The sequence below is a fragment of the Symphalangus syndactylus genome, chromosome X (assembly GCF_028878055.3).
Source record: "Symphalangus syndactylus isolate Jambi chromosome X, NHGRI_mSymSyn1-v2.1_pri, whole genome shotgun sequence".
In the NCBI taxonomy this organism is placed as follows: domain Eukaryota; kingdom Metazoa; phylum Chordata; class Mammalia; order Primates; family Hylobatidae; genus Symphalangus; species Symphalangus syndactylus.
The window spans coordinates 17,086,766-17,113,894 of record NC_072447.2 but is presented as its reverse complement, the minus strand read 5'-3'; the positions used below and the strand labels follow the sequence as shown (position 1 = coordinate 17,113,894).

Sequence of the window (27,129 nt, the reverse complement as noted above, 5' to 3'; positions counted from 1 at the left end):
TTTGTAATAATAATGTTTATTGACTGCTTATTCTATACAAGGCGATTTCACATTAATTAATGCATACAATCCTCATAGCTACTCTGTGAAGTAGACACTGGTTTTCCTCATTTTACACATGAAGAAACCAAATCACAGAGACATCTCCACGATGATATAGCTACCAGGAAGCAAAGTCAAGAACTTCTGCCCAGCATTTTTTCTCATAACCAGATATGTAATGGACAGGAAGAGAAAAGAAGGAGAGAAAATCAAGAAGTCAAACTGACTATAATAGTACTACTTCAAGTTTTATGTGACCCTCTGCTTCATGAAAAAAATTAAGTACTTATCATGATTTATTAGAAAGCTAGCATGCCTGGTATAGAATCTGCAAGCAGAAGGTTCTAACTTATGACATTGGACCTGATGCTTCCATGAATTCTAGGAACAAAAGCTCTACAAGAATCTGCTGAAGTCACCTTGATCTGCTCTTTTACTTGGGCAATGGTACAATTATATACTAGAAAAAAATTATACAACAAATGCTCCCCTCCAGGTTCACTGTTATATGGACCCACTTTAATTTCACTGAGCTCTTGAAAGAACTGATTTCTGAGGATAAAACAATGGTTTGTTTAATTCATTCCATTTATCCTAAATGGAATGAATCAGTCGGGTGAGCTCTGCTCCTATGACCACTGTAATGGTAAGTTTGTGGTGGGTAAAACGTGATCCCCATGGTCTCAGGGAGCCGTGGGAAGGATGTCATCTTCCTTGTCACACCCACAGAAGGGGAAGGTCCCACAGCATGGCTGCAGCCATGGTTTCCAAATTGTGTTGAACACAGAGAACTGCTGTGGGACAGGTGTTAGTGTCCTACGATGCTCTTTTATGGCTGCCTCCATCCTCTTGATCACGGAGTCAAATAATGGTTCATTGTCAGGGTTCAGTGGAAGGGCTTCCGAAGGGTCTCTTGAGATGTCAAAGAGGAGTGGTGGGTCATGGTAGGTTACATCCCCTGAGCATGAACATATTCCACTCCCATAGCAGGCACCAGTTCCTTCAGGGTAGAATTTAGGAGTCACATAATGAGCTTTCCACACAGTTGCACCTAAAAAACAAGTTGCATTATGTATGATACCACCTTTGTGGTGATTTTAGGACTCTTTTCGTTAAAGATGTTTTTCTCAAATGCTTTTTCTAGTGATTGATAATACTCTTCCACACAGAATTATACAGCAACAGTAGCATTTCTTCAACTCTAAGAACAATGCACAATTTTACTGCAAACTTGCAGACATTTTTAGAAATCTCGTCATGAGAAATAATAATGACGACCCAGGTGGGAATAGGGTTAATTCTGGGAATACCAAACTAAAATTCTACCTCAATCTGATTAGGTACAAACAAAATTAAAAATGATACAAGGCTAAATACCACTTTCACATCTGAAATTGACAAAAGTAATTTGGCAAAATTAATCATTCTTTATCCTTTTCTCCCTCCCTCTTCTGTCTCTCCCTCCCTCCTCTTCCCTTCCTCCCTCCCTCTTTCTCGCTCTCTTCTTTCTTTCCTACCTTTTTTCCTCCATTTCTGTTTTCTTCCTTTTCTTTCTTTCCCTCCTTCCTTCTCTCCCTCCCTCGCTCCCTCCTTTCCTCCTTCCTTTCCTTTCCTTCCTTCCCTTCCTTTCTTTCCTTCCTCCCTCCCTCCCTTTCTTCTTTCTTCTGATATGAAATGGTTAGCAAATCTATTTTCAGAGATCAATTTTATTTTTTATTTCTTATTATTTACTCATTTATTTATTTTGAAGCAGGGTCTCGCTCTGTTGCCCAGGCTGGAGTGCAGTGGCAACATCTCAGCTCACTGCAACCTCTGCCTCCTGGGTTCAAGTGATTCTCCCACCTCAGCCTCCCGAGTAGCTGGGATTACAGGCACGTGCCACCATGCCTGGCTGCAGAGATCAATTTTAGATAGAAAACGTAAGCATTCCCCAGCCTCTGGTCAATGAGGATTATACTGAAGTCTACTGGTGGGGTCTTGCAGAGAAGCTGTGCTTTCCTACTAAAATAGGATCAAATCATCTAACTGGATTCTTTACCACCTTTGTTTTTTTTCCCTCCTTACTGCATGGAGTGCAGGTGTGATGCTTGGAGGAACTGCAGCCACTTTGCAACCATAGGGTGAGATGCACAAGAATGAAAGCTAGCGTGTCAGAGGTGTGGCCAAGTGGAAAAAAAGAACCCTGGTCCCATGACCGTGGCACTGAGCACTGTGTCAGCCCCATGCTCCCAACTTCTGAAATTATGATGAGAAAAAATAATAACAAAAAATTCTACTGCATAATCCTCTATAGTTAAATTTGGGAGGCTTATGCTGTGTACGGGGCTGTTTTATTTATCATTGATCATGTCCTGCACTCATATAGAATCTTAAAAACATAGGTTTTTATTTACTTATTTTTGTTTTTGTAATTGTTTTATGTGGGACTATCCACATCAAAATGAAGATACATCACACCGCAAGTGACTGATTCCATCAGAGAAAATTCCTCCTGCAAATAAAGTTAAATCCAACCAAGTAAGAATTCTGGAATTTCATGCAATGACTCCAAAAGACCTTTCTTTACAGGTGTAAGGCAAACAATACTATTTGTTAACTTATATTTGGTTGCATGACTCCCATAGCGTGAATGTGGGACACTAACAATCACTAGGATGTTAGAAAGGAAGGAAGGTGGAGATAAGCAACCACCATGCAGGTCACGTTGAAGAATTTACTCCTTGTTGCTAGAATAATTACTTCAGTCATCCCTAAGCTGTGGGTATTCATAGTCTCTCTTTCTCTCTTGTTCTCTCTGTCATGTATACATTCACACAAGCTGATGCATACTTACACACACACATTAATCATGTTTTCTTAATTTTCTGTATCCTATAACGTTTTGACTTTTTTTTTTTTTGAGACAGGGTCTCACTTTGTTGCCCAGGCTGGAGTACAGTGGCACGATCATTGCCAGCTGCAGCCTCAAACTTCCCACTCAGCCTCCTGAGTAGCTGGACTACAGTTATATGCCACCATACCTGGCTAATTCTTTTTTTTTTTTTCTTTGTAGGGACAGGGTCTTGCAATGTTGCCCAGGCTGATATCAAACTCCTGGGCTCAAATAATCCTCCTCCCTTGGCCTCCTAAAGTGCTGAGATTACAACTGTGAGCCCCTGTGCCGGGCTAGTATTTTGACAGCTTCAGGGGCCTTATAGACTTGGGGAAAGACTGCTCTTCCCAGGGCTAGCTGATTCCTAAAAATAGTGATATGGTTTGGCTCTGTCCCCACCCTAATCTCACCTTGAGTTGTAATAATCCCCTTATGTCAAGGGCAGACCCAAGTGGAGATAATTGAATATGGGGGCAGTTTCTGCCATACTGTTCCCATGGTAAGGAATAAGTCTCACGAGATCTGATGGTTTTATAAGGCATTTCCCTTTTCACTTGGCTCTCATTCTCTCTTGCCTTCCACCATGTAAGATGTGCCTTCCACCATGATTGTGAGGCCTCCCCAGCCACGTGGAACTGTGAGTCCATTAAACCTCTTTTTCCTTTATAAATTACCCAGTCTTGAGTATGTCTCTATTAGCAACGTGAGAATGGACTAATACAAATAGTAACAACTCACTTAGGAACACACCCTTCCTATGCAGGCAACCACCTCCTTTATCTAACTCTCACACAGTAAGCTGATATTTTCTCTACTCTAAATCAACCCAGTACCGGGTACCAGGCAGGTAGGGACACTCTCTGTTGCTCCAAACTTACTGTAATTACTCAAACTACGAGCGTGAAGCTGTTCACCCTGCCCTGCCTGACCTTTCCCTTGGAAACCCTAATAATAAAGGCTGTTGCCTGGGCTCTTCATTCCTTCCTGCCTCTGCTTCCAAGCCAAGCCCTGGTGCTTCCCACCGTGAACCTGTGTGGTAGAGCATATCACCTTCTCTCGGTAAATCTAAATCTAAGTCATGAAAATATTGCAATGGCATTGGTCTGTCTGTGTCAACACTCACCTCCCTAAGCTAAAATGCTTTGAGTGGATTGGCTGTGGTGGGTCACGCCTGTGGGAGGCCAAGAAGAGAGGATCGCTTGAACTCAGGAATTCGAGACCAGCCTGGGCCACATACTAAGATCTCGTCTCTATTTTATAAATATTTTAAAACTTTAAAATAAAACCCTTTGGGCACAAATCTCTCTCACAAACACATCTCTCTCAAATCCTACTGCAGGCCAGGCACGGTGGCTCATGCCTGTAATCCCAGCACTTTGGGAGGCCGAGGCGGGCAGATCACCTGAGGTCAGGAGTTCAAGACCAGCCTGGCCAACATGGTGAAACCCCATCTCTACTAAAAATACAAAAATTAACTGGTCATGGTGGTAGGTGCCTGTAGTCCCAGTTAGTCAGGAGGCTGAGGCAGGAGAATCACTTGAACTTGCGAGGCGGAGGTTGTGGTGAGCCGAGATTGCACCACTGCACTCCAACCTGGGTGACAGAGTGAGACCCTATCTCAAAATAAAATAAAATAAAATAAAATCCTACGGCAGTGCACTGTTTACGTGGCTTTCCCAGCGAAAAATAACCAGGAGACAAAGGAGACAGGAACCAGGCCCTTATCGTCTTTCCACGTGTCCACAGCCTTCATACTTACAGTCCTTCTGATGCCACCTGATCGTGTGCAGATAGACCCCACAGTAGTGGAAGAGAAATTCGTGGTCGGAGTGGGACGCCCTTCCTTCCAGCAGGGGCATTAGGTTCTGGCCGTCAATCACTCTTGGGAGAGAAGGGGGCATGTAGAAGGTGATGACAGAGGCATGGTTCAGTCATGCATTTTATAGCAGAAGAAAGAAGAGGAGGAGGAGGAAAAGGAAGGGGAGGAAGAGAAGGAGGTGAAAGATAAAGAGGAAGAATTTATTTATTTTTATTTTTTTATTTTTTGAAACAGAGTCTTGCTCTGTCACCCAGGCTGGAGTGCAATGGTACAATCTCTGCTCACTGCAACCTCCGTCTCCCGGGTTCAAGCAATTGTCCTGCCTCAGCCTCCCAAGTAGCTGGGATTACAGGCACACGCCACCATGCCCTGCTAATTTTTGTATTTTTAGTACAGACAGGGTTTCACCATGTTGGCCAGGCTGGTCTCAAACTCCTGACCTCATGATCTGCCCGCCTCGGCCTCCCAAAGTGCTAGGATTACAGGCGTGAGCCATGGCGCCCGGCAGAAGAAGGAATTCTTAAAACTTTCTCCTTTTCCCTCATTTTATAACAAAAAGAAAGAGAAACAAAACATTCATTTTCTGAGGTCATGGAAGAAGAGAACAGCTAGAACTATTATCCTGATACCTTGCAAGACAATACTAGTTACTGTTGTGGATTGGAAAAATTAAGCTATTTATGCTCTTTTGATTCCAATAAAACTTCACATTTAATGAACAGATATCACCACACACACATGGAATTAAATCGTGAAAGCACAGGATGTATTTGTTCATTTTAAAACTCATAGACAAGGCCAGGCCCAGTGGCTCGTGCCTGTAATCCCAGCACTTTGGGAGGCCGAGGTGGGCGGATCACAAGGTCAACTGATCAAGACCATCCTGGCCAACATGCTGAAACCCCGTCTCTACTAAAAATGCAAAAATTAGCCGGGCGTGGTGGCGCCCGCCTGTAGTCCCAGCTACTTGGGAGGCTGAGGCAGAAGAATTGCTTGAACCTGGGATGCAGAGATTGCACTGAGCCGAGATCACACCACTGCATTCCAGCCTGGCTGACAGGACGAGACTCTGTCTCAAAAAAAATAAAATAAAATAAAATAAAAAATAAGCTCATAGACAAAGCGCAAACCAGAAAGAATAATATCATTTAGCACACATGCAATTACACATATGTGTTTTGTTTTTGTTTTTGTTTGAAACAGGGCATCACCCTGTCACCCAGGCTGGAGTGCAGTGACGAGATCTCGGCTCACTGCAATCTCTACCTCCCGGGTTCAAGCGATCCTCCCACCTCAGCCTCCCAGGTAGCTGGGATTACAGGCACGTGCCACGACACCAGACTAATTTTTGTATTTTTAGTAGAGATGGGGGTTTCATCATGTTGGCCAGACTGGTCTCGAACTCCTGACTTCAAGTGATCCGCCCGCCTCGACCTCCCAAAGTGCTAGGATTACAGGCATGAGCCACAGCACCTGCTCTATGCATACATGTTTTTATTCAGTAATCATTTAACACTTAATTGCATAATGGTCTAGAAGCTGTGAGGGATGTGATGATATATGAGAATCAGATCCCATCCATGAGAACAGTCAAACACACACAGGCATAAGTGTAACATGACAAAGGATATTAAGGTATACTCTAAGAAGAAAACAAAATATTCCACCATGCACCAAGGGGAGAAAGACATCTAGCCCTATGGGCAGAATATTGGTAAGTAATATACTATGTACATACACACACACATAGAATTATCAACTATATCCACCTATGTTCAAATATATCACCCTAGGTTAGGAGCAACCACTGTTTCCATACCTGTCCTGGGGCAAGATCCCTCCGCCTATATAAGACAGCGTCGGATAGATGTCCATTAGGCTGGTGGGCTCACTGATCACTCTCCCAGCCTCCAAGACTGACGGCCACCGGAATATCCCTGGCACACGGATACCTCCTTCCCATCCTCCCATTCCTTTGCCACCTAAAACCAAAGATTACAACACAACCAAAGATGAGTTAAAACCCAACCATACTGACCCGGCACGGTGGCTCACGCCTGTAATCCCAGCACTTTGGGGAGCCGAGGTGGGCAGATCACTTGAGGTCAGGGGTTCAAGACCAGCCTGGCCAACATGGTGAAACCCCGTCTCTGCTAAAAATACAAAAACATTAGCTGGGCATGGTGGTGGGTGCCTGTAATCCAAGCTACTTGGGAGGCTGAGGCAGGAGAATCACTTAAATCCAGGAGGCGAAGGCTGTGGTGAGCTGAGATCGTGCCACTGCACTCCATGGTGGTGCATGCCTGCAGTCCCCCCACAGTCGGAGGATCAGAGATAAGGAAGCGGAGTTTGCAGTGAGCTGAGATTGTGCCATTGCACTCCAGCCTCAGTGACAGGGTGAGACTCTGTCTCCAAAAAAGAAAAAAGAAAAAGAAAAGAAAAAGACAGGTTTTATCCACGTTATAATGATCCTTGAGGAACAAGCTAAAAAACTTTACCCCGTGATTTCCCATATAGAGGAAGAAAGAGAGGAGTGTGAGTAGAAAAATGGCCAGAGGCAGAGTTGAGAATCACTTCTTAGACAAAAGTCCCCTTGGGTGTTTCTGAGCACAAGACAAATAATGACGTCCTTGCTGTAAGATCAATCGTGAGACTGAGGCGGTCGTTACAGAATAGAAAAATGGCCCTATGCCAAATGCCAGTGTCAAGACCATGTGTCTAGACTCTTTAAGAAAAAATAGTAACCTCTCTGGAGGAAAAGGTCTCTTCCTATGTGAAATGTTCATTGAATGTCTTCTACGTGCGCACCTGTCTGACGGGCAGCATTACAAAGAAACACAAAACCGGAAGCCTCTAGCAGAAAATGAGGTAAAATTCACTGCAGACACATTCACTGATCTATCCAGTCTAACCAGTGTTGAAAGGCAGCTCAGCTTCTTGGCACCATTCTTTTTTTTTTTTTTTTTTAATTAAGACACTGTCTCCTTCTGTCGCCCAGACTGGAGTGCAGTGGCGCAATCATAGCTCACTGCAGCCTCCAACTCCTGGGCTCAAGCGAGCCTCCCTCCTGAGCCTCCCGATTAGCACCATTCTTTATTATAAGAAAAACTCGACAAGCTCCCTGAACCAAATCTATGTGTTTTTAACACACAATCATAAAGCCATCCTGATGTTTTCTTCATCTTATTTAATAACCTGTATCTTTGTGGGGCAGAGCTGCGGGGTGTAACTAGACTAGAACAAAACCCATTGCTTACCCAGGAGATCTAAATCTCTCTATCCATTGAATTCATCGCTTCACAGGAGGCACCCTGAGAAACAGGCATCCTGTCCCAAAGCCTGAGAAATGCTCAGAGCAATTTTGCCAGGTCCTATTCCAGGGCTATGTGTGCTTTTTAAGGACAGGCGCTTTGCACTCACACATACTCATGCAATTATAACTATTATAATATATAATATCTACAGTTGTTAGAATCATGACTGTAATAATCACACTTCATTAGATGGCATATATATGGTGACTCAAATCTGTTCCTCACTTTTTCTACTAGGCTTAGTACCAATTTAGTCTTTGCTAATTAACAGTTATGACTACAGCAAGTCCACATGACAAGCCAGAGGAGGTGAATGCTTTCAGGAGCTCACTTCTATTAATTTACAATATATAATGCAGTATATACAATCCTATATATATACAATGAATATAGTGAATATATATATAGGATTATGTGTAATATATAATGAATATAGTGAGTACATATAGTGAATATGTGTAGGGTTATGTATACTCTATACGGTGAATATATAGAATTCTATATACTATATATAATAAATATAGTGACTATAGACACAGTAAATATATATAGTATTATATATATTATATATACTGAATATATAAAATTATATATAATGATCTATACAATAAATATAGTAAATATATAGAATTATGTGTGTATATATAATGAATATAATGACTATATACACATAGTGAATGTGTACAGGATTATGTATATTATATGTAGTAAATATGTAAAATTACATGTATTGTATTATATATAATGGATATAGTGAATATATATAGGATTATATGTGTTATGTGTAATGAATATAGTAACTATATATACATAGTGACTATATATAGGATTATATCTCACATATGATGAATATATATGATTATATATTATATTACATACAATTAGTATGGTGAATATATATACATAGTGATTATACATCTAGGAAAATATATATATAAGACACACACACAGAGAACTTTTTAATGAAATACAAGGAAGTTCAAACATTCTGATTTTATAATGATGACAATTTTGATACCCTTTTAGTTTTTTTGTTTTACTTGGAAGGTTAGGGGGTAGGGGGAAAATAGCAAACACAGAATTCTTTTTTAAATTATTCTTTCTGTTGGCATGCCTTTGGTGATGCCTAAGAGTGGGTGCCATGGAGTTCTTGAACAACCCGGCATGAAGTCTATCAAAGTGAGCTGGAAGAATCTGCTGGCCATGAGGAGATAGGCACCCCAGTCAAATGAAAAACTCTTTTTTCTGATCCACACAATACTCGTTAAAGCATAATGAATAGCATCATTGATGTGATTGGATTAAAAACCTGCATCTGAGAATCCAAGTGAGGATTAATCTAAAGGAGCACTTCTCACCTAGAAATGACCTTGCCCCCAGGGGACACTGGGCAATGTCAGGAGACATTTCTGGTTGTCGCTGCTCTGGGGTGGGTGCTACTGGCATTCGTAGGTGGAGCCCACGGGCGCTGTTCAACACCTACAATGGCACAGGATGCCTCCAGCCAGAGAATCCTCCAGCCTCAAATGTCAATCGTGCGGAGGCTGGGACATCTGCTGTAGATGGTCATTGAGATCCTATGCTCTCTCTCATGGGGTTGGCATTGCTTCAAACATTTTACTTTGGAGCTCTTGGAAACTGCCCCAAAATTTGCAGCTCTTTTTTTTTTTTTGGTCTAGCTTAGTAAGAGTCTAACTCACATCAAAATATCTGAACATCATGGCAAACGAATTCAAGCAAACGCAAAGCCAATAGAGACTACCGATTTTAAATGGACAGGCTTTGCTTCTCTATGCACAATCACCTTTGTAGATCCCGTTCCAGCCGCCCAGCCGAACAGCCCCATCCAGGGGCTCCAGGTGGCCCCCGTTGTCAGAGGTGAAGTACACCAAGGTGTGGTTGGCCAGGCGCTCCTGGTCCAGGGCATCCAGGATTTTACCTGGAGAGGGTCACAGACACAAAGACATTGACCTCTTGATGCAGATCACCACTGCTTTATTACATATCTGCTACTATGCATTTATTACACAGCGTTTAAATGTTATTCTGCACTACACAATATTGTACAATTAATCATATAATATTGTAATATATACTATTTTAAACTGTATGTAATATAGTGTATATAATATATATTATATCCAGCAGTTAAAATATTTAATATATAATGTAATAATGTATAATATATGTTATATTTAATATATACTTTTACACAATTTAATTACTAATTATATATTTATTATATATTGTATGATATGTAGTACATATTTCTTACAAATACATATTAATATATAACATGATGTATTAGAAATGAATAAAGAATTGTTGTATATTAAAATATAATCAATTATGGAATAGAACAAAATATATTGTAATATGTATAATTAATATATATTATGTATTATTATGCCATATGACTATAATACTAGAAACATATTATATAATAGTTTATAATGATTATTAATACACTATATATTGTGTAAAAATTGTTATATAATTATATAATAACATGTAACTATTATTTTATTATATGGTATTTTGCATATCAATGCAATAAAAATGTGTTTATTGACATATAGGAAAATATATTAACTACAAGATAAAATATGAGTATATGTAATAAACATATAATAAACATATTAAATTTTATAATATATAAATATATTAAATTTTATCATAAATTTATATCATTTATATAAATATATACTATATTATTTTATATAATTGAATGCTATTGTGTCACATATTATTACTTTAATTAATTTTATTATATTAATGTAATTATATAAATTATATTAAATATACTAAATACATTAATTATATTAATTTAAAATGTAAAATAGTTCATATATAATATATAAAGTATTGGTTTATTATATAATTTTATTGTATAATGTGTTCATTATTTTATTATTTAATATATAATAAAATATATTTTATTACACAAATCATGTAATAATGTATAATGTCATCATTGCCCCAAACGATTCAGATAGACAGTGCCAATAAGGCCCAGCAGTTAAATAAACCGATGAACATTAATTTAAAAAAATACAGTTTGCAAAATGACACCTCCAGGAACACATGAGCAAAGCCATCCCCGTACTCCAGGGCACAGCACCGCCTCCCTTAGAGACTTTGCTGTCCTGGCTGCTATCTGAAGTCTACATGGAAATTGCAGGTTATTCTTGCTGTTCAGGTTATGGTTAAGATCTAATGACAATTAATGCTGCGCTAGACTCAGCAGACACTGTCTTTAATGTGTTGACAATCCCTCAGTTTTTTAAAATAATAAGTAGAAAGCTGTTCTAGCAAAATTCCAAACAACATTCATTTCCCTTCTGATGTCTGTTGAGCATTTGCTAATCAACAGATGACATCGCCCTGGGCCTGAGGTCACTGCATTTCTAGTTTACACTAGATCATCTCTGTGCTATGCTCTCGTCCCATTCAAAGATAAAAGAAAATGTAACTAGCTGCGCAGAAAACTGTTTATACGTAAACTCAGTGATTTGTTTTAGAAGTGACATATACGATTTTTTAGAAATGTCATAATTAGAAATTAAGATATTTTAAAGCCCAGGGTTTGTAAGATGAACGATGGTAAAGGCTTTCTGGGAACAGAATAATTATATGTAAATTATCAATTCACATTAGATCTGGCTATACTATAAAAAAATCATAAAAGTGATTTGTAATTTATACTGTGCAAATATAGTAGCTACAAATTCTTTTTCTGTTTCAAAACAAATATATATGCAAATAATTGTCTGTATAGTGTCTAAAGTGAAAACACACAGATGCATATGAATATATAAATACTAATGGTAATAGGTCACTTATAAGACCTCCTACCAAAGACACCTGGAAAGAAACCAATAATGAAAAGTGATTAAGGTTGGGCCCGGTGGCTCACACATGTAATCCCAGGACTTGGGGAGGCCGAGGTGGGAGGTTTGCTTGAGCCCAAGAGTTCGAGACCAGCCTGGGCAAGATGGCAAAACTCCTTCACTACAAAACACACAGACACACACACACACACACACACACACACATTGGCCAGACATGGTGGTGCACACTTTTAGTCCCAGCTACTCACGAGGCTGAGGTGGGAGGATCACCTGAGCCCAGGAGGTCAAGTGTGTGGTGAGCTGTGATTGCACCACTGCATTCCAGCCAGACTGGGCAAAAGAGTGAGACCCTGTGTCTTAAAAAAAAAAAAAAGGGATTAAAAGTGTTTTTTAATAGGCACAAGTTTCTTTCATTGGAAAGTTTAAAATGTTACTGAATTCTTGAAGATTAATTAAGTTCATTTTGTACGTTGTATTTGCATTTGCATGAGTGTAGCATTGTTATGGCTTATTTTTGAGTAAAGTTAATAAGTTACTAAACCTTTGAGTTTTATACTCATATTGTTAAATAGTAAAATAATACTCACAGAGATACCTGTCTGACTTTCAGTATGTCTTTATTTTGGTAGAAGTTTTATAAGAAATGACGGGGAAAACTCAGAATATTTGGGAGATGTTATGCAGAAAAATAGCTACTCATCATTTCTCCTGTGTCAAATAATATTAGCCACTTAATAATGCAATTGCTAGCTTTTGTAACATGTCTTCATCATGTATTTACATACACTGTAAAACAAACATAATTACTTCTTAGTGACAAATACTCAGATACAGACTTTAACAGAAAATCCCTTTACAGGAAACTGTCCTTTGACTAAGTACAACTATAGTAAGCGATTTCAAAAGAAGCAGAGAAAAAAAAATCCCAATTATAGAATTCCATAAAGGCTACAATGTTATAGCTATATTTAACTGTAACACGTTTCAATGTATGTATTTCATTACCAAGGAATTAAGCTATATATAATAAATGTGTATATATGCAACATACAGTACTATGTGTGTATATGTATAAAACATAACATGTGTATACATATAAACCATATGGTGTGTGTGTATATATATATGTATATAACCTAGGGTGTGTGTGTATATAGTTTAATTCGTATTAAATCTGGCTATAGTACTATGCATGAAAGTGATTTGTAATTTATACCGTGCAAATAAAATAACTGCAGCTGGGTGTGTATATATATATACACACACATACACCTCCCACAGCAAAGATTATATTAAGAAATACAGAGCTTACCTTTAGTTCAACAAGCTTAAAAAGGGTTTGGATGTTAGTTCCCTTTAACTAAGCCCGTAAGTTTTTCCCTTTAACACATTCCTTTTTTCTCCCCGTTTCTGCTTAAATGCCTTACTGGCAGCCTGGCAGCACTGACTTTCCTTGTATTCTTTTTTTTTTTTTTTTGAGACGGAGTCTCGCTCTGTTGCCCAGGCTGGAGTGCAGTGGCACAATCTCGGCTCACTGCAAGCTCTGCCTTCCGGGTTCACGCCATTCTCCTGCCTCAGCCTCCTGAGTAACTGGGACTATAGGCGCCCGCCACCACAGTCGGCTAATTTTTTTGTATTTTTAGTAGAGACAGGGTTTCACTGTGTTAGCCAGGATGGTCTCGATCTGCTGACCTTGTGATCCACCTGCCTCGGCCTCCCAAAGTGCTGGGATTACAGGCGTGAGCCACCGCACCCGGCCTCTTTTTTTTTTTTTTTTTTTTTTTTTGAGACAGGGTCTTGGAGTACAGTGGCACAACCCCCCTCACTGCTACGTCCACCTCCCAGGTTCAAGTGATCCTCCCACCTCAGCCTCCTAGGTAGCTGGAACTACAAGGCGCGCGTGTGACACCATTCCTGGCTAATGTTTGTATTTTTCTGTAGAGATGGAGCCTTGGTATGTTGCCCAGGCTGGTCTCAAACTCATGGGATCAAGCGATCCTCCCACCTGAACCTCCAAAAGTGCTGGGACTGCAGGCATGAGCCACCATGCCCGGCTCCTCTCTGTACTATCTCCTCTTTGGGATTAAATACAGACAGTAAATGTTACAATGGTACCTATAATTAGAGGTAAACACACATAGTGGAAATATACAAGAGAAATTTATCTCATGACAAGATTCCCCTCTTTGTCCTATCTGACACCACGAGTTCTTTGGTAATTCTAACTAGTATTTTATAGCTCACTTAGATTGTGGTTTTCAGAGAAAAGAAAGTTATTTATAATAAAATGTGATTGATTAGCACCCCTCAAATGTATTTAAATTAAAATAGCTTTGTTTCTTTCAAAGGCATTCCGTATAAGTCAACAGAGGCGGCTGATAACTGGGAGATTGTTAGTTTCGATGGTTTGGCAGAGCACCGTTTTCAGAAGTTTGCACTCAGAAGAAGGAAAGTACTGTACTCCAAAATCAAACACCATTGCTGAGAGGCAGGACAACTCTCTCACGTACATAGAGGCGGGGGTGGGCGAATGCAATTCCACTAGCACAGCTATTTATTATTCTGGAATGCGTACAGTAACTCTTCCCACCTGCTCATTTGTTATCCTTAGCATTTCTTTATAGGGAACACGATGCCTTTCAAATAAATTGCTTTAGTTGTGTTAAATCCCCATCCCAATTTTCTATGTATTTCCTGTAGAACTGACTAATCAGAATAACGTTCCCTTTTATATCCATCAAAATAATTGGGAATTGAAATTACAATATTCTTTTTTTTTTTTTTTTTTTGAAACAGAATCTCGCTGTGTCACTCAGGCTGGAGTGCAGTAGTCTCATCTTGGCTGATTGCAACCTCTGCATCCTGGATCCAAGTGATTCTCCTGCCTCATCCTCCCAAGCAGCTGGGACTACAGGCCCGCATAACCACGCCTGGCTAATTTTTGTATTTTCAGTAGAGATAGGGTTTCACCATGTTGGCCAGGCTGGTCTAGAACTCCTAACCTCAAGTGATCTGCCAGCCTTGGCCTTTCAAAGTGCTGGGATTACAGGTGTGAGCCACTGTGTGCCCGGCCAGGAATTACAATATTCTTTACAGTGCAGTTTTCTTTCTCTTGCCAATGAGTTTTTCAGAAAAGTGGCTGTCTTTATTTTAAAGATGGGAAAACTTATATTTACAAACTATGACTTATCTTGGGGAATATATTTCACTGGTATTGCTGAACAATTAAAAGCCAGCTTTTAATCCAATTCAGGGATGAAACAAATACTTATCAGGTATCTATGCTATGCAAGGGGCTGGACATAATTTGAGACAATTAGTACAGATTTGTCTTTCTGTAGCCCGTACTTCAGATATTTACAGTTCTCTTACTGAATACTTACCCACCATCCAATCCATTTCTTCTACATTGTCCCCATACCTGCCATATTTACTGCGCCCAACAAACTTCTTTTTGGAGATGAGTGGGGTATGTACGTGCAGGAAGGAAAAAAAGAGGAGAAAAGGTTCCCTTTTGTACCTAAGGGGTAGAAAGTTACCAAAATTACTTTCACAAATAAAGTCATTTCCATCATTTAAATGCGATTCTGCATTGATGAAAAGATCTCATAATAGTTGGTGGAGGTTTTCTACGTACTTTAGATGACAATACCACTCCTGTGAGTCGTAAATACCACAAGATTTATGTTGCAAGGATATGAGGAGGAATGAAGGAGAACAGAACATTTGTGTTCCCAGTAAAATGTTTCATGTAGCCAGGCACAGTGGCTCATGCCTATATTCTTTGCACTTTGGGAGGCTGAGGCAGGAGGATTGCATGAGCCCAGGAGTTTGAGACCAGCCCAAGCAACATGGCAAGACCTCGTCTCTACAAAAAATACAAAAATATAGCTGTGCTTAATGGCACACCTGTGATCCTAGCTACTCAGGAGGCTGAGGCAAGGGGTTCACTTGAGCCTGGGAGGTGGAGGCTGCGGTGAGCTGTTATGACACCACTGCACTCCAGCCTGGGCAACACAGCGAGACCCTGTCTTAACAACAACAACAACAATGTTTAACGCAGTTCATTTTATACTCTCTTGTGTCCAGTTTAGCATCTGACATAAAGTAGCAGCTTAATAAATCTTTTAATCTTTGTTGAATGGTTTAAAAAGTATGAATTCTCCTCATCTATTGTCTCAAAGTGTTCTTTTAGGTATGAGTTCAGAAGAATCATATCTTAAGGATAGACTCCGATGTGCCACAGTAAGGATCTGATGCTCCTTACTCTCCATTTTCCCTTCTTTCTTTCTTCCACCTCCTTCATGGTTCCTGGAACATGAGTCTGATGGTTGGAGCTTTGGCATCCACCTTGGGCCGTGACGCTGCTCTCAAAGGATGGCAGAGAACAAGATAAAAGCTGAGGTGTGAATAACCTCACTGTATCTGTAGCCTGCCTACCCCAAAAGAGAAATAAATTCCCCTCATTTACGTCTTGCTTTTTGTGTTCTACATTTTATGTATTTATTTATTTTGAGACAAGGTCTCACTCTGTTGCCCAGGCTGGAGTGTAGTGGTGCAATCATGGCTCATTGCAGCCTCGACCTCCTGGGCTCAACTGATTTTTCCACCTCATCCTCCCAAGAAGCTGAGACCACAGGTACACGCCACCAAGCCTGGCTAATTTGTACATTTTTTGTAGAGATGGGAGCTCACTATATTGCCCAGTCTGGTCTCAAACTCCTGGGCTGAAGCAATCCTCCTGCCTCAGCCTCCCAAAGTGCTGGGATTACAGACATGAGCCACCACATCTGACCTTGTGTTTTGCATTTTAATGTCACATGCAGTCATTCTAAAGCTACTCCTTTACACATTTTTCACAACCAGCATAGAAAGAAGGGAAGGAGTTGGAGATTGAATATATTCCCAAAAAGATAGCCCAAGCAAATGGGTTGGGATGGGAAGGGCAGGTAAGATGAATGGAGAGCTGAGTGGGTGGCTGTATCACTGTTCTCATGGTTGTGTTGGAATGAATAATGAATCTGATGGGCACAGGGGCATATGAGTGAATGATATTCCACTGCATACCCTTCAGCTTGGTGGAGTGACAATATATCCTCCCCTCTCCACTCCCTGTCAACCCCACTAAGGAAGGTGACAAACAGTGTCCATGAGAACCCACACCAACAACTTTAATGTGCCTCTAATTTGTAATCTAGGCTGGGCACAATGGCTCACACCTGTAATCCCAGCATTTTGGGAGGTCAAGGCAAGAGGATCACTTGAACCTAGGAGTTCAAGACCAGCCTGGGCAACACAGCAAGACCTTGTCTCTATGTAAAAATCATTTTATAAAATTAACTGGGTGTGGTCATGTGCACCTGTAGTCCCAGCTACTCAGGAGGCCAAGGTGAGAGGATCACTGGTGCCCAGGAGTTTGAGGCTTCAGTGAACTATGATTGCACCACTGCACTCCAGCCTGAGTGACAGAGTGAGACCCTGTCTCCAAATAATAATAAAATAATAATAATAATAATTTGTAATGTAGAAGTGAGCTGGTATGGGATGATGAGAGCTCATAGTTATGCCTGCATAGCTTGTGTTGAACACAGAAAACTTAAAACTAGGTATCTGTAAATACAGAGCCACTTCCCGATAGTTCATGGACAGAGAGCTCTTCCGGCTGTGTCTGAGACAGAGAAAAAAAAATTTTACCCCCTAGGTTTAATCAATTTACATAACGATCCACACTGAAGCAATATAGATTAAAATATGGCAACTCCAGTTTTCGTTTTTAAAAAAGGGGTAAGTGGCCAAGCATAGTGTATTCCCAGTACTTTGGGAGGCCAAGGTGGGTGAATCATTTGAGCCCAGGAGCTTGAGACCAGCCTGGGCAATATGACAAAACCCCATTTCTAAAAAAAATGCAACACTTAGCCAGGCATCGTGTATGTGCCTGTAGTCTCAGCTACTCTGGAGGCTGAGGTGGGAGGATCACTTGAGCTCAGGAAGTCGAGGCTGCTGTGAGCCATGATTGCACCACTGCACTCTAGCCTGGGTGGCAGAGTGAGATCCTGTCCCAAAAAGTAAAAAAAAAAAAAAATTAAAACATTAAAAATGGGGAAGTGAGCAAAATATGTTTTTATGGGTTTTTCTGTTTGTTTTTGTTTTTGCCTTTTGAGCATTCAAAATTTGCAGGAATTTAACTATTTTATTCTAAGAGGAGACTCAAGTCTATCACAAATGTCACCTAAAGTTTTTTTTCCTCAGCTTTTATTTTCGATACAGGGTCTCCATGAGCCGGTTTCTTACACGGGTCTATTGCTCTCAGGGGGTAAGCAGAGCACCCAATAGGTAGTCTTGCAGCCATGCGCCCCTGGTCCCCCTGTCTCCCTCTCTCCTCTAGAAGTTTGCAGTCTATTGTTTCCATGTTTATGTCCATGGAGGCTCAATGTTTAGCTCCCATTATATCCCACGAAATACTACACGACCATGAAAAAGAATGAGATCATGTCTTTTGCAGCAACATGGACGCAGCTGGAGGCCATTATTCTAAGCAAATTAATGCAGGAACAGAAAGCCAAATGCCGCACATTCTCTCCAGAAGATTTTTAAAGGCCCGTGTTATCAAGGTGCGATGACCTGCTATGAAATAAAAATAAAATTTCCATGCAGGAAATCAGGCAAGAAATGGCTAAATACCTTTCAATAAAAGCGAGCGCCTCCTTCAGCATGAGGGAAGCTACTTTCTCCTCTTTCATCGGCTGCTGGATAATTTCATGGTTCCTCATAAGGATGCAATTCCAACGCCGAGTAAATCCATAACTAGAGTACCAGGAAATGAAAAACAGAAAGGCGAGGAGAGCAAAGACAAAGATGACCTTCCACGGCACCGAGAACCAGCGGGCGAACTTGGGAATGAGAAGCAGAAAAGGAACGAGGGCAAGGGCTGCCGTGGAGATCCACAGTTTGATCCTGAGCCAGCGGTGCAGTTCTGGTGTCTTGGATGCCTGGCAGTCGCTTAAAAGTCCGAAAGGCACCCCGTAAAAGTAGTGAAAGCCATGGTTGAGCGGGTGGTAGCAGTGATCATTCCGAGAGGCGCAGCTCAAACCCAGGTGCCATTTGCCTAAAAGTAAAATAAAATCGTACCATGGCAGCATGGCAGCATTCAATGCTGGTCTGTTTCTAGAATGTGGAAAAGTCAAATATAACTTTCATTCTGTTGTCATCATGGTTTTTTCTTGGTATCCCCAAATACCTCCCTGGCATAGACATGCCACCAACAGCCTTCTCCCTACAATATGCCTCTTTCAGACGAAAGCCATGCCGCAGGAGCCTCTTTGCTTGCGACAAGGAGAGGAGCCTAGTGTTCATTCAGAAGAAACCTTTTGCTTGGTACCAAACAACCTCATGAACAATGAGAAACTTTCCAGGTATCTGGAGCTTGCTAGGAAGCCAGAATCGATGTCTTGGTTGTTTGGTGGGGACAATAACAAGCACTTTCGGTGCTCCTTGCACATTCATGCTTTTATCTAGCAGTGCCTTCTGACCCTCTTATTCCATCGCACTGAAAGGTAACCGAGATTTTATTTATAGATGAAACACCTCTTCTAGGTCCCCAAGCTAGGGATGACGAAGTAGCCAAAGAATTTCATCAAGAACCAAATGATTCTGATAATGCAAGTAATTCCTTTTATCAAGCACATACTCTAGGGGGCCAGGTCCTGTTCTGATTTGTCTGCACACGTTATTGTATTCAACACTTCCCAGACCCTTTATTATGAATAAAAAACACATTGTCTAGATTATTTTTTTAAGAGACGGAGTCTTGCTCTGTTGCCCAGGCTGGAGCACAGTGGCATGATTATAGCTCACTGTAGCCTCGAACTCCTCGGCTCAAGCAATCCTCCTGCCTCAGCCTCCTGAGTAGCTGGGACTATAGGTGCATGCCACCATGCCCAGCTAATTTTAACATTTTATTTTTGTAGACCCAGGGTCTTGCTATGGCGGCCTAGGTTGGTATTGAACTCCTGGCCTCAAGCAATTCTTCTGCCTCAGCCTCCCAAAGTGCTGGGATTCCAGGTCTGAGCCACTGTGCCCAGGTATCTAGATTTATTCAGAAGCCTGAGTCACATTAATGAATAATAGAGTCAGATCTGAATCCCGTACTCTAATGATGTAAGAACGCTGCTCAAAGCTAATCTAGAGAATTCCCACTCACAGGATGCTGCTGGGAGTTGCATGGGAATACATGCCCTACTGATGGAAAATTTCTTAACCTTTTTTTTAACTGAGGATATCTCGGAGCTGTGGCTTAAAATTCACATTAGGAATCCTCAAAAATAGTGACCATACAATGCTTTTGAATAGCATTTCCCAAAAGGATTTGATCACACAAGTTATTCTTAGAGGACTATCTTCTAGGACTGGAATTCTACAAACTTATTTTTCGGTGAAAGGCTCCCTCACAAGCTCATGTCCCCCCGCCCCAAACCTCCACCCCCGCCATAAGGGCATAGAATATTACGTGATCTAAATCGACCAGCAATTGCCTCCATTTGGCAACTCTTAATGCTGTAAGTTTTCAATTTCAACAGTACTTCTCTATAAATTTACCAGTTTTTCTGCTAATAATGGTGTCACAAACGTCGTATCCCTCCAACACAACATTCCATTTTAGTGGCAACTTTGGATACACTTGTTTGCTTTCTGCTCTCATTGTTTTTCCAATATTATGCCCTTGATTCTACACATGCTCAATCAATGTGTGATCAATTCCTTCTCCAAGTGTCTTATCTCAAAGAGAAGTCGATCAAACTGGCGCGCACAAAGCCAACATCCCCAGAAACACCTTAGACATGATGACAGAGAGGCTGCAGGATCACATTTCCACGGGCAGAGTTCCAGCGCCCTACCTATGAGTCCCGTGCGGTAGCCACGGTGCTGCAGCAGCTTGGCAAAAGTCGTTTCATTGGTGGGAAGACCACCTGACCCACCAAGCCACGTGAGGGCACGGTTCAGGTTGTAGGGAGACACCATCCCTAAATTCACAGAAGTCAATAAGTTAGCACCATAGTCTTTGCTAATACCGAATTTATCCCGACATGCTTAAAGTCCTCTTCTCCCGCACCTCCTCAAAGCCTTTCTTCCCCAAGTTTTCTGTTGCTTTCTGGCTGTACGTCCTTGACTCTCCTTTTTTCACTTGCTAAATGCAAACATTCCCTTGGAATTAGGGCTGCCAGAATAAATACGGGACACTTAGTTATATTCATTTGAATTTTAGACTAACAACAAATAACCTTCGTTAGTTTTTCATATAGAGGCTGCTAACAGCCTTCAATGTTTCAATAGTATCTGAGGACACTACTGCATTTTAGCTGGGTATAAATACTTGAGTATTAAGCTGGGTATAAATACATTTTTAAAAGTATCCTTGAGAATCTGAAATGAAGAAGTGTAGAAGTAACAATTTCTTTTTCATGTGTGTGTGTGTGTGTGTGTATATATACACACATATATATATATATATATATTTTTTTTTTTTTTGAGATGGAGCTTCACTCTGTCACCCAGGCTGGAGTGCAGTGTCAACATCTCGGCTCACTGCAACCTCCGCCTCCCAGGTTCAAGCAATTCTCGTGCCTCCGCCTCCCTAGCTGGAATTACAGTTGTACACCACCACACCTGGCTATTTTTTTTTTTTTTTTTTTTTGTATTTTTAGTAGAGACGAGGTTTCACCATGTTGGCCAGGCTGGTCTCTAACTCCTGACCTCAAGTGATCCACCCACCTCAGCCTCCCAAAGTGTTGGGATTAAAGATGTGAGCCACTGTGCCTGGCCTCCATATTATTTTATGTAGATTTATACTGGTGGACAATATTATATATCTATAGTTTAAAAGGCATTCACAAGAAAACCACAAGTGAAGATCAGCAAGAAATAAATAAATGATAATTTCAGGCCAGGATCAGTGGCTTACGCCTGTAATCCCCGTGTTTTGGGAGGCCAAGGTGGTTGGATCACCTGAGATCAGGAGACCGGCCTGGCCAACATGGTGAAACCCTATCTCTACTAAAAATACAAAAATTAGCTAGGCTTGGTGGCAGGCACCTGTAATACCAGCTACTCAGGAGGCTGAGGCAGGAGAATCACTTGAACCTGGGAGGCAGAAGTTGCAGTGAGCTGAGATCATGCCATTGCACTTCAGCCTGGGTGACAAGAAGGAAATTCCATCTCAAAAGAAAAAAATATATTTCAAGGATCCTACTTTGGAAGAAGAAGAAAGTAGACTCTAGATAGTGTCATTGACAGGAAAGAGAAACAGTTTTATTAAGGGAAGCATTAGACCATTATCTTGCTGTTGAACTGCTTGCTGAAATTTTTGATAAGTAGAATGAATTAAACCGAACCGTTTGTGTCAAATGATTAAAAATATACACATGGCAATGACTTGAAATCTCTCCACCAATCACCTAATTTTTTTCTTAATTTTTTAAAATAAATTTTATTTCACCATAATCAATACTTAAAATTCCCTGAAATTAGGCGGAGCATGGTGGCTCACTCCTGTAATCCCAACACTTTGTGTGGCCAAGGCAGGTGGATCACACATGAGGCCAGGAATTCAAGACCAGCCTAGCCAACATGGTGAAATCCCATCTCTACTAAAAATACAAAAATTAGCCGGGTGTGGTGGTGCATGCCTGTAATCCCAGGTATTCGGGAACCGAGGCAGGAGAATCACTTGAACCAGGGAGGCGGAGATTGCAGTGAGCTGAGATCACACCATTGCACTCCAGCCTGGATGACAGAGCGAGAGTCTGTCTCAAAAAAAGAAAAAAAAAGAAAGAAAGAAAGAAAAAGAGAAAAAATCCTGAAATTCTTAAATTATAGGTGTGCTTTTTTTTTGGAAACTCACACAAATTCATATCTTTATCCCTCTTCATACATGGTACTGTGTTATATAGAGACTGCTTATCTAGAAACCAAACTATTTTGAACAAAGTGGAGAATGTTGAATTATGAAAGAAGGTCATTAGGCAACAAAAAAAGATAATAATAAATCAATATTTATGGGACAAAAACTTTCAATGTTTACTCTTAATTTTAGTATAATTCTCATTAACCTAATTAGTTCATTCCTTGAATGTATTGGATGAGAATCTACTACTTAGAAGGAAGAAAATTCATACAGAAAAATTTTTCACTGAAAAATTAAACTGTGAAGGCAGGTATACTAAAATTATGACAAGCAAATACTAGAATTAAACAAAATGCAGCAGCATGACACAATATTTCACATAGAGTCTGATAACCATGAACACTTCAATAGTGTCTAAGGGCACCACTATATTTTAGCTGGGTATAAAAATTGTTCATAATATTGATCTTGAGTGGATGTTTGTAGGTATTGATCCTAAGCTAAGCAGCAAAGGAAAACATTTAATTGTCATTATATCAACTTGGTAAGTCTAAATCTTGAAATGATGGGGTCAAGTAAGGGAGTATGTAAAATTTCATTTCCTTTTTGTTTTCTCAGTTATACCTTTTTTCCCAACTGTGTCTAGTTTTCCAATCTCATCCGCAGAGATGGATTTGATCCACTTATCTCAGAACCACTGCATGGTCTCTGCTAGCTTAAAGACATCAGGGGCCTCTTGAGAAATCTTAGCACAAGTACCTGAAAATGGGAGTGTTGACCATAAGTTGGCAAATTGCCCCCAAGAGGCCTAAACCTTGTCACTATATGCACAGAGATGGGCAGATGCAGTGGTACCTGGCGAGAGGCACACATATTTAAGCTGCCCAGGGATAACAACCACCTTTGAATTTAGATCCCTAACACTCTGAGTGACCTTTTGAGAATTCTTATAAAGATTTGCAAAAACTAATCACTAGAATGCATTCTGGTGAGACTGAAATGTTGCTGCCTTTTTATTGCCTCACCTGATCTGATGGGGTACCGGCCAGTCAGGAAGGCAGCCCGACTTGGGGTGCACATGGAAGCAGCTGCGAGATGCTGGGTGAGCCTCACTCCCTCACTTGCCAGGCGGTCAATATTAGGTGTGCTGCAGACCAAAGAAGAATTCAGCAGGTGAGTTTCTAAAAATTCTCAATACAATGATCAAGGATCAAAGCTATTCTATTTTGGGTCAAGTTCACTCTATTTCTGGTAAACCTAAAATCCATCTTTTTAAAACTTTAATCTGTCTATTTCCTTATATGCATTGATGGTTAGAAGCAAATGGAAATGTAAGTTTAAAATATATCTTTAGTCAAAACTATTACAAATGAATACAGGTCACTCGGTATACAGTTTTATGAGTCTGAGAAAAAAATGTATTTCAATGGAAAAATTAGCCAATTTCTTCTTATCAAGGACCTAAAATTAACGGGTAATTTAGATTAAGTAAAATTTTAATGTGTTTCATATTTTTTTAAGAGACAGTCTTGCTCTGTTGCCCCGGGTGGAGTGTAGTGGTGCAGTTATAGCTCACTGCAACCTTGAATTCCCTGGGCTCAAGTGATCCTCCCACCTCAGCCTCTCAAGTAGCTAGGTCCACAGGTGTGCGCTACCATGCTCTACTAATTTATTTAAATTTGTATTTAATTTAATTTTTTTTCTGAGAAATGGTCTCACTCTATTACCCAGGCTGGAGTACAGTGGCATGATCCCGGCTCACTGCAACCTCCGCCTCCCAAGTTCAAGTGACTCCCACATACAGGGAGGGGGTCAGAGTCCATCTTTACCTCACTGAGTTATTACCGTAGCAGCACAAATCCCCCACTCCAAGGTCATCTGCCATCAGCAGGACAATGTTGGGTCTGGCGTTTCTTGTCATAAATGTGCCATCAACACCGCAAAACAAACAGCACAGGGACACTGACAGCCAGCAGCTCCTGAAAGTATTTTTAGAAATAAGCAAACAAACAAGCAAGCAAAAAACCAGGTACTATCAGTTAACATTTGCATTTTAGATAACTTAACATATGAAACAGTGATATTCGTTATCAGTTCTCACTGTACAATGTACCTGTGTTGTCTTACTCAGAAACTAGATTAAACAATAACAACAACAACAAAAACTAATGTTCTATACCGGGGTCCCCAATCCCCTGGCCATGGACCAGTACTTGTCCGTAGCCTGTTAGGAACCAGGCCACACAGCAGGAGGTGAGTGGTGGGCAAATGAGTGAAGCTTCATCTGTATTGACAGCCGCTCCCCATTGCTTGCATCACTGCCTGAGCCCCACCTCCTGTCAGATTGGTAGCAGCATTAGATGCTCACAGGAGCGAGAACTCTATTGTGAACTGTGTATGCAAAGGATCTAGGTTGTGTGCTCTTTATGAGAATCTAATGCCTGATGATCTGTCTCTGTCTTCCATCACCCCCAGATGGGATCATCTAGTCCCAGGAAAACAAGCTCAGGGCACCCACTGATCATACACTATGATGAGTTGTACAGTTATTTCATTATATATTATCGCATAATAGTAATAAAAATAAAGTGCACAATAAACGTAATGTGCTTGAATCATCCTGAAACCATCCTGCACCTCCTTCCTGTCTGTGGAAAAACTGTCTTCGACAAAACCGGCCCCTGGTGCCAAAAATGTTGGAGACCATTGTTCTATACGAATACGGCATCATATTTTACCAATTCATTTTGCAAGCATGATGAGGCTTAACTCTTATAACATCTTTTGATATTGTTTTAGTGACATCAGAGGCTTAAAATTTATAACAGTGGTTACGGTTGAGGGTAAGGTCTAAAAATTTAATTTTGCTGGGTGCTGTGGCTCATGCCTGTAATCCCAGCACTTTGGAAGACCAATGCAGGTGGATCGTTTGAGCCCAGAAGTTTGAGACTGGCCTGGGCAGCATGGTGAAACCCCATCTCTACAAACAGTACAAAAATAGCTGGGCATAATGATGCATTCCTGTAGTCCCAGCTATTCAGGAGGCTGAGATGAGAGGATTGCTTGAGCCTGAGAGGTCAGGATTGCAGTGAGCTATGACTGCACCACTGCACTCCAGCTTAGACAGTAGAGCAAGACCCTGTCTCAAAAAAAACTTTTTTGTTTATTTTATTGCATAAAAATGTAACCAAGGCCAGGCACAGTGGCTCATGTCTGTAATCCCAGTGCTTTGAGAGTTCGAGGCAGGTGGAATACCTGAGGTCAGGAGTTTAAGACCAGCCTGACCAACATGGTGAAACCCCATCTCTACTAAAAATACAAAATTAACCGGGCATGGTGGCACACGCCTGTGGTCCCAGCTACTTGAGAGGCTGAGGCAGGAGAATCACTTGAACCCAGGAGGCGGAGGTTGCAGTGAGCTGAAATCGCACCACTGCATTCCAGCCTGGGTAGCAAGAGTGAGACTCCGTCTCAAAAAAAAAAAAAGTAAACAAAATGGAAAATCAGAGACTAAGAGCAAGTCAGTTTTGATCTTTCAAGTGTTCAGTTGTACTTTTTAATACATTTTATAACCTCAAAGGTTTTCTCTAAGCCACATGGAGCGGGATGGGGGCAATGATAACAGAAGCTCTAGTAACTTATTAGATCTAAGCCCAGAACTAGATGCTGAAACACTGATATTTTGGGATGGAACACATGTGTGTATAGAAACTCTTTTCTCCTTTGGTTCATCAAGAACATATGTCCATAGAAGAAATCAGGTGGAAAAAATTCCACTTCAAAAACAATCTAGAAATTATTTAAAATCTATGAAAAAAAATTTGACATTTTTGAGATTCTGCTAAATTTTTTTAAATTTGTCAATTAGTTCAATGAAAGGCAGATTTTACTAAATTTTATTTTATTTTTTAATGGGTCAATGTTGGAATAGATCTACTAAGTTTTATTTATTTATTTATTTATTTATTTATTTATTTATTTATTTTTTGAGACGGAGTCTCGCTCTGTCACCTAGGCTGGAGTGCAATGGCGCAGTCTCTGCTCACTGCACCCTCTACCTCCCAGGTTCACGCAATCCTCCCACCTCAGCCTCCTGAGTAGCTGGGACTACAGGTGTGCACCACAATGCCTGGCTAATTTTTGTATTTTTAGTAGAGATGGGGTTTGCCATGTTGGCCAAGCTGGTCTCAAACTCTTGACCTCAGGTGATCCATCTGCCTCGGCCTCCCAAAGTGCTGGGATTATAGGTGTGAGCCGCCATGCCTGGCCTAAATTTTAGATTGTAAAAGAACCCTCTTGTAACAGCTGAATTGTACAATATCTTGAAACAT

At 40.7% G+C, this 27,129-nt stretch overlaps 1 protein-coding gene across 1 annotated transcript; it reads right to left on the bottom strand.

Moving 5' to 3' along the window:
• ARSH (arylsulfatase family member H) lies at positions 1–24,784 on the bottom strand. The gene is made up of 9 exons (XM_055268924.1): positions 24,628–24,784; positions 23,824–23,945; positions 20,793–20,918; positions 18,580–19,003; positions 15,282–15,418; positions 9,852–9,986; positions 6,553–6,715; positions 4,674–4,795; positions 1–1,093 (listed from the first exon to the last, which is right to left on the bottom strand). Exons 1-9 carry the CDS (start codon positions 24,717–24,719, stop codon positions 726–728), a joined length of 1,689 nt encoding a protein of 562 aa, XP_055124899.1. The 5' UTR covers positions 24,720–24,784; the 3' UTR covers positions 1–725.
• Positions 24,785–27,129: the final 2,345 nt, after the last annotated feature.

Bases quoted from the DNA above. Each gene is read 5' to 3' on its own strand.
- ARSH (XM_055268924.1), bottom strand. From the start codon at position 24,719: ATGACAAGAAACGCCAGACCCAACATTGTCCTGCTGATGGCAGATGAC. The intron at 19,004-20,792 runs GTAGGGCGCTGG...TTTTACTTTTAG, and splicing joins CTACCGCACGGGACTCATAG to GCAAATGGCACCTGGGTTTG. The intron at 6,716-9,851 runs GTGATTGTGCAT...CTTTGGTTTTAG, and splicing joins CTGGAACGGGATCTACAAAG to GTGGCAAAGGAATGGGAGGA.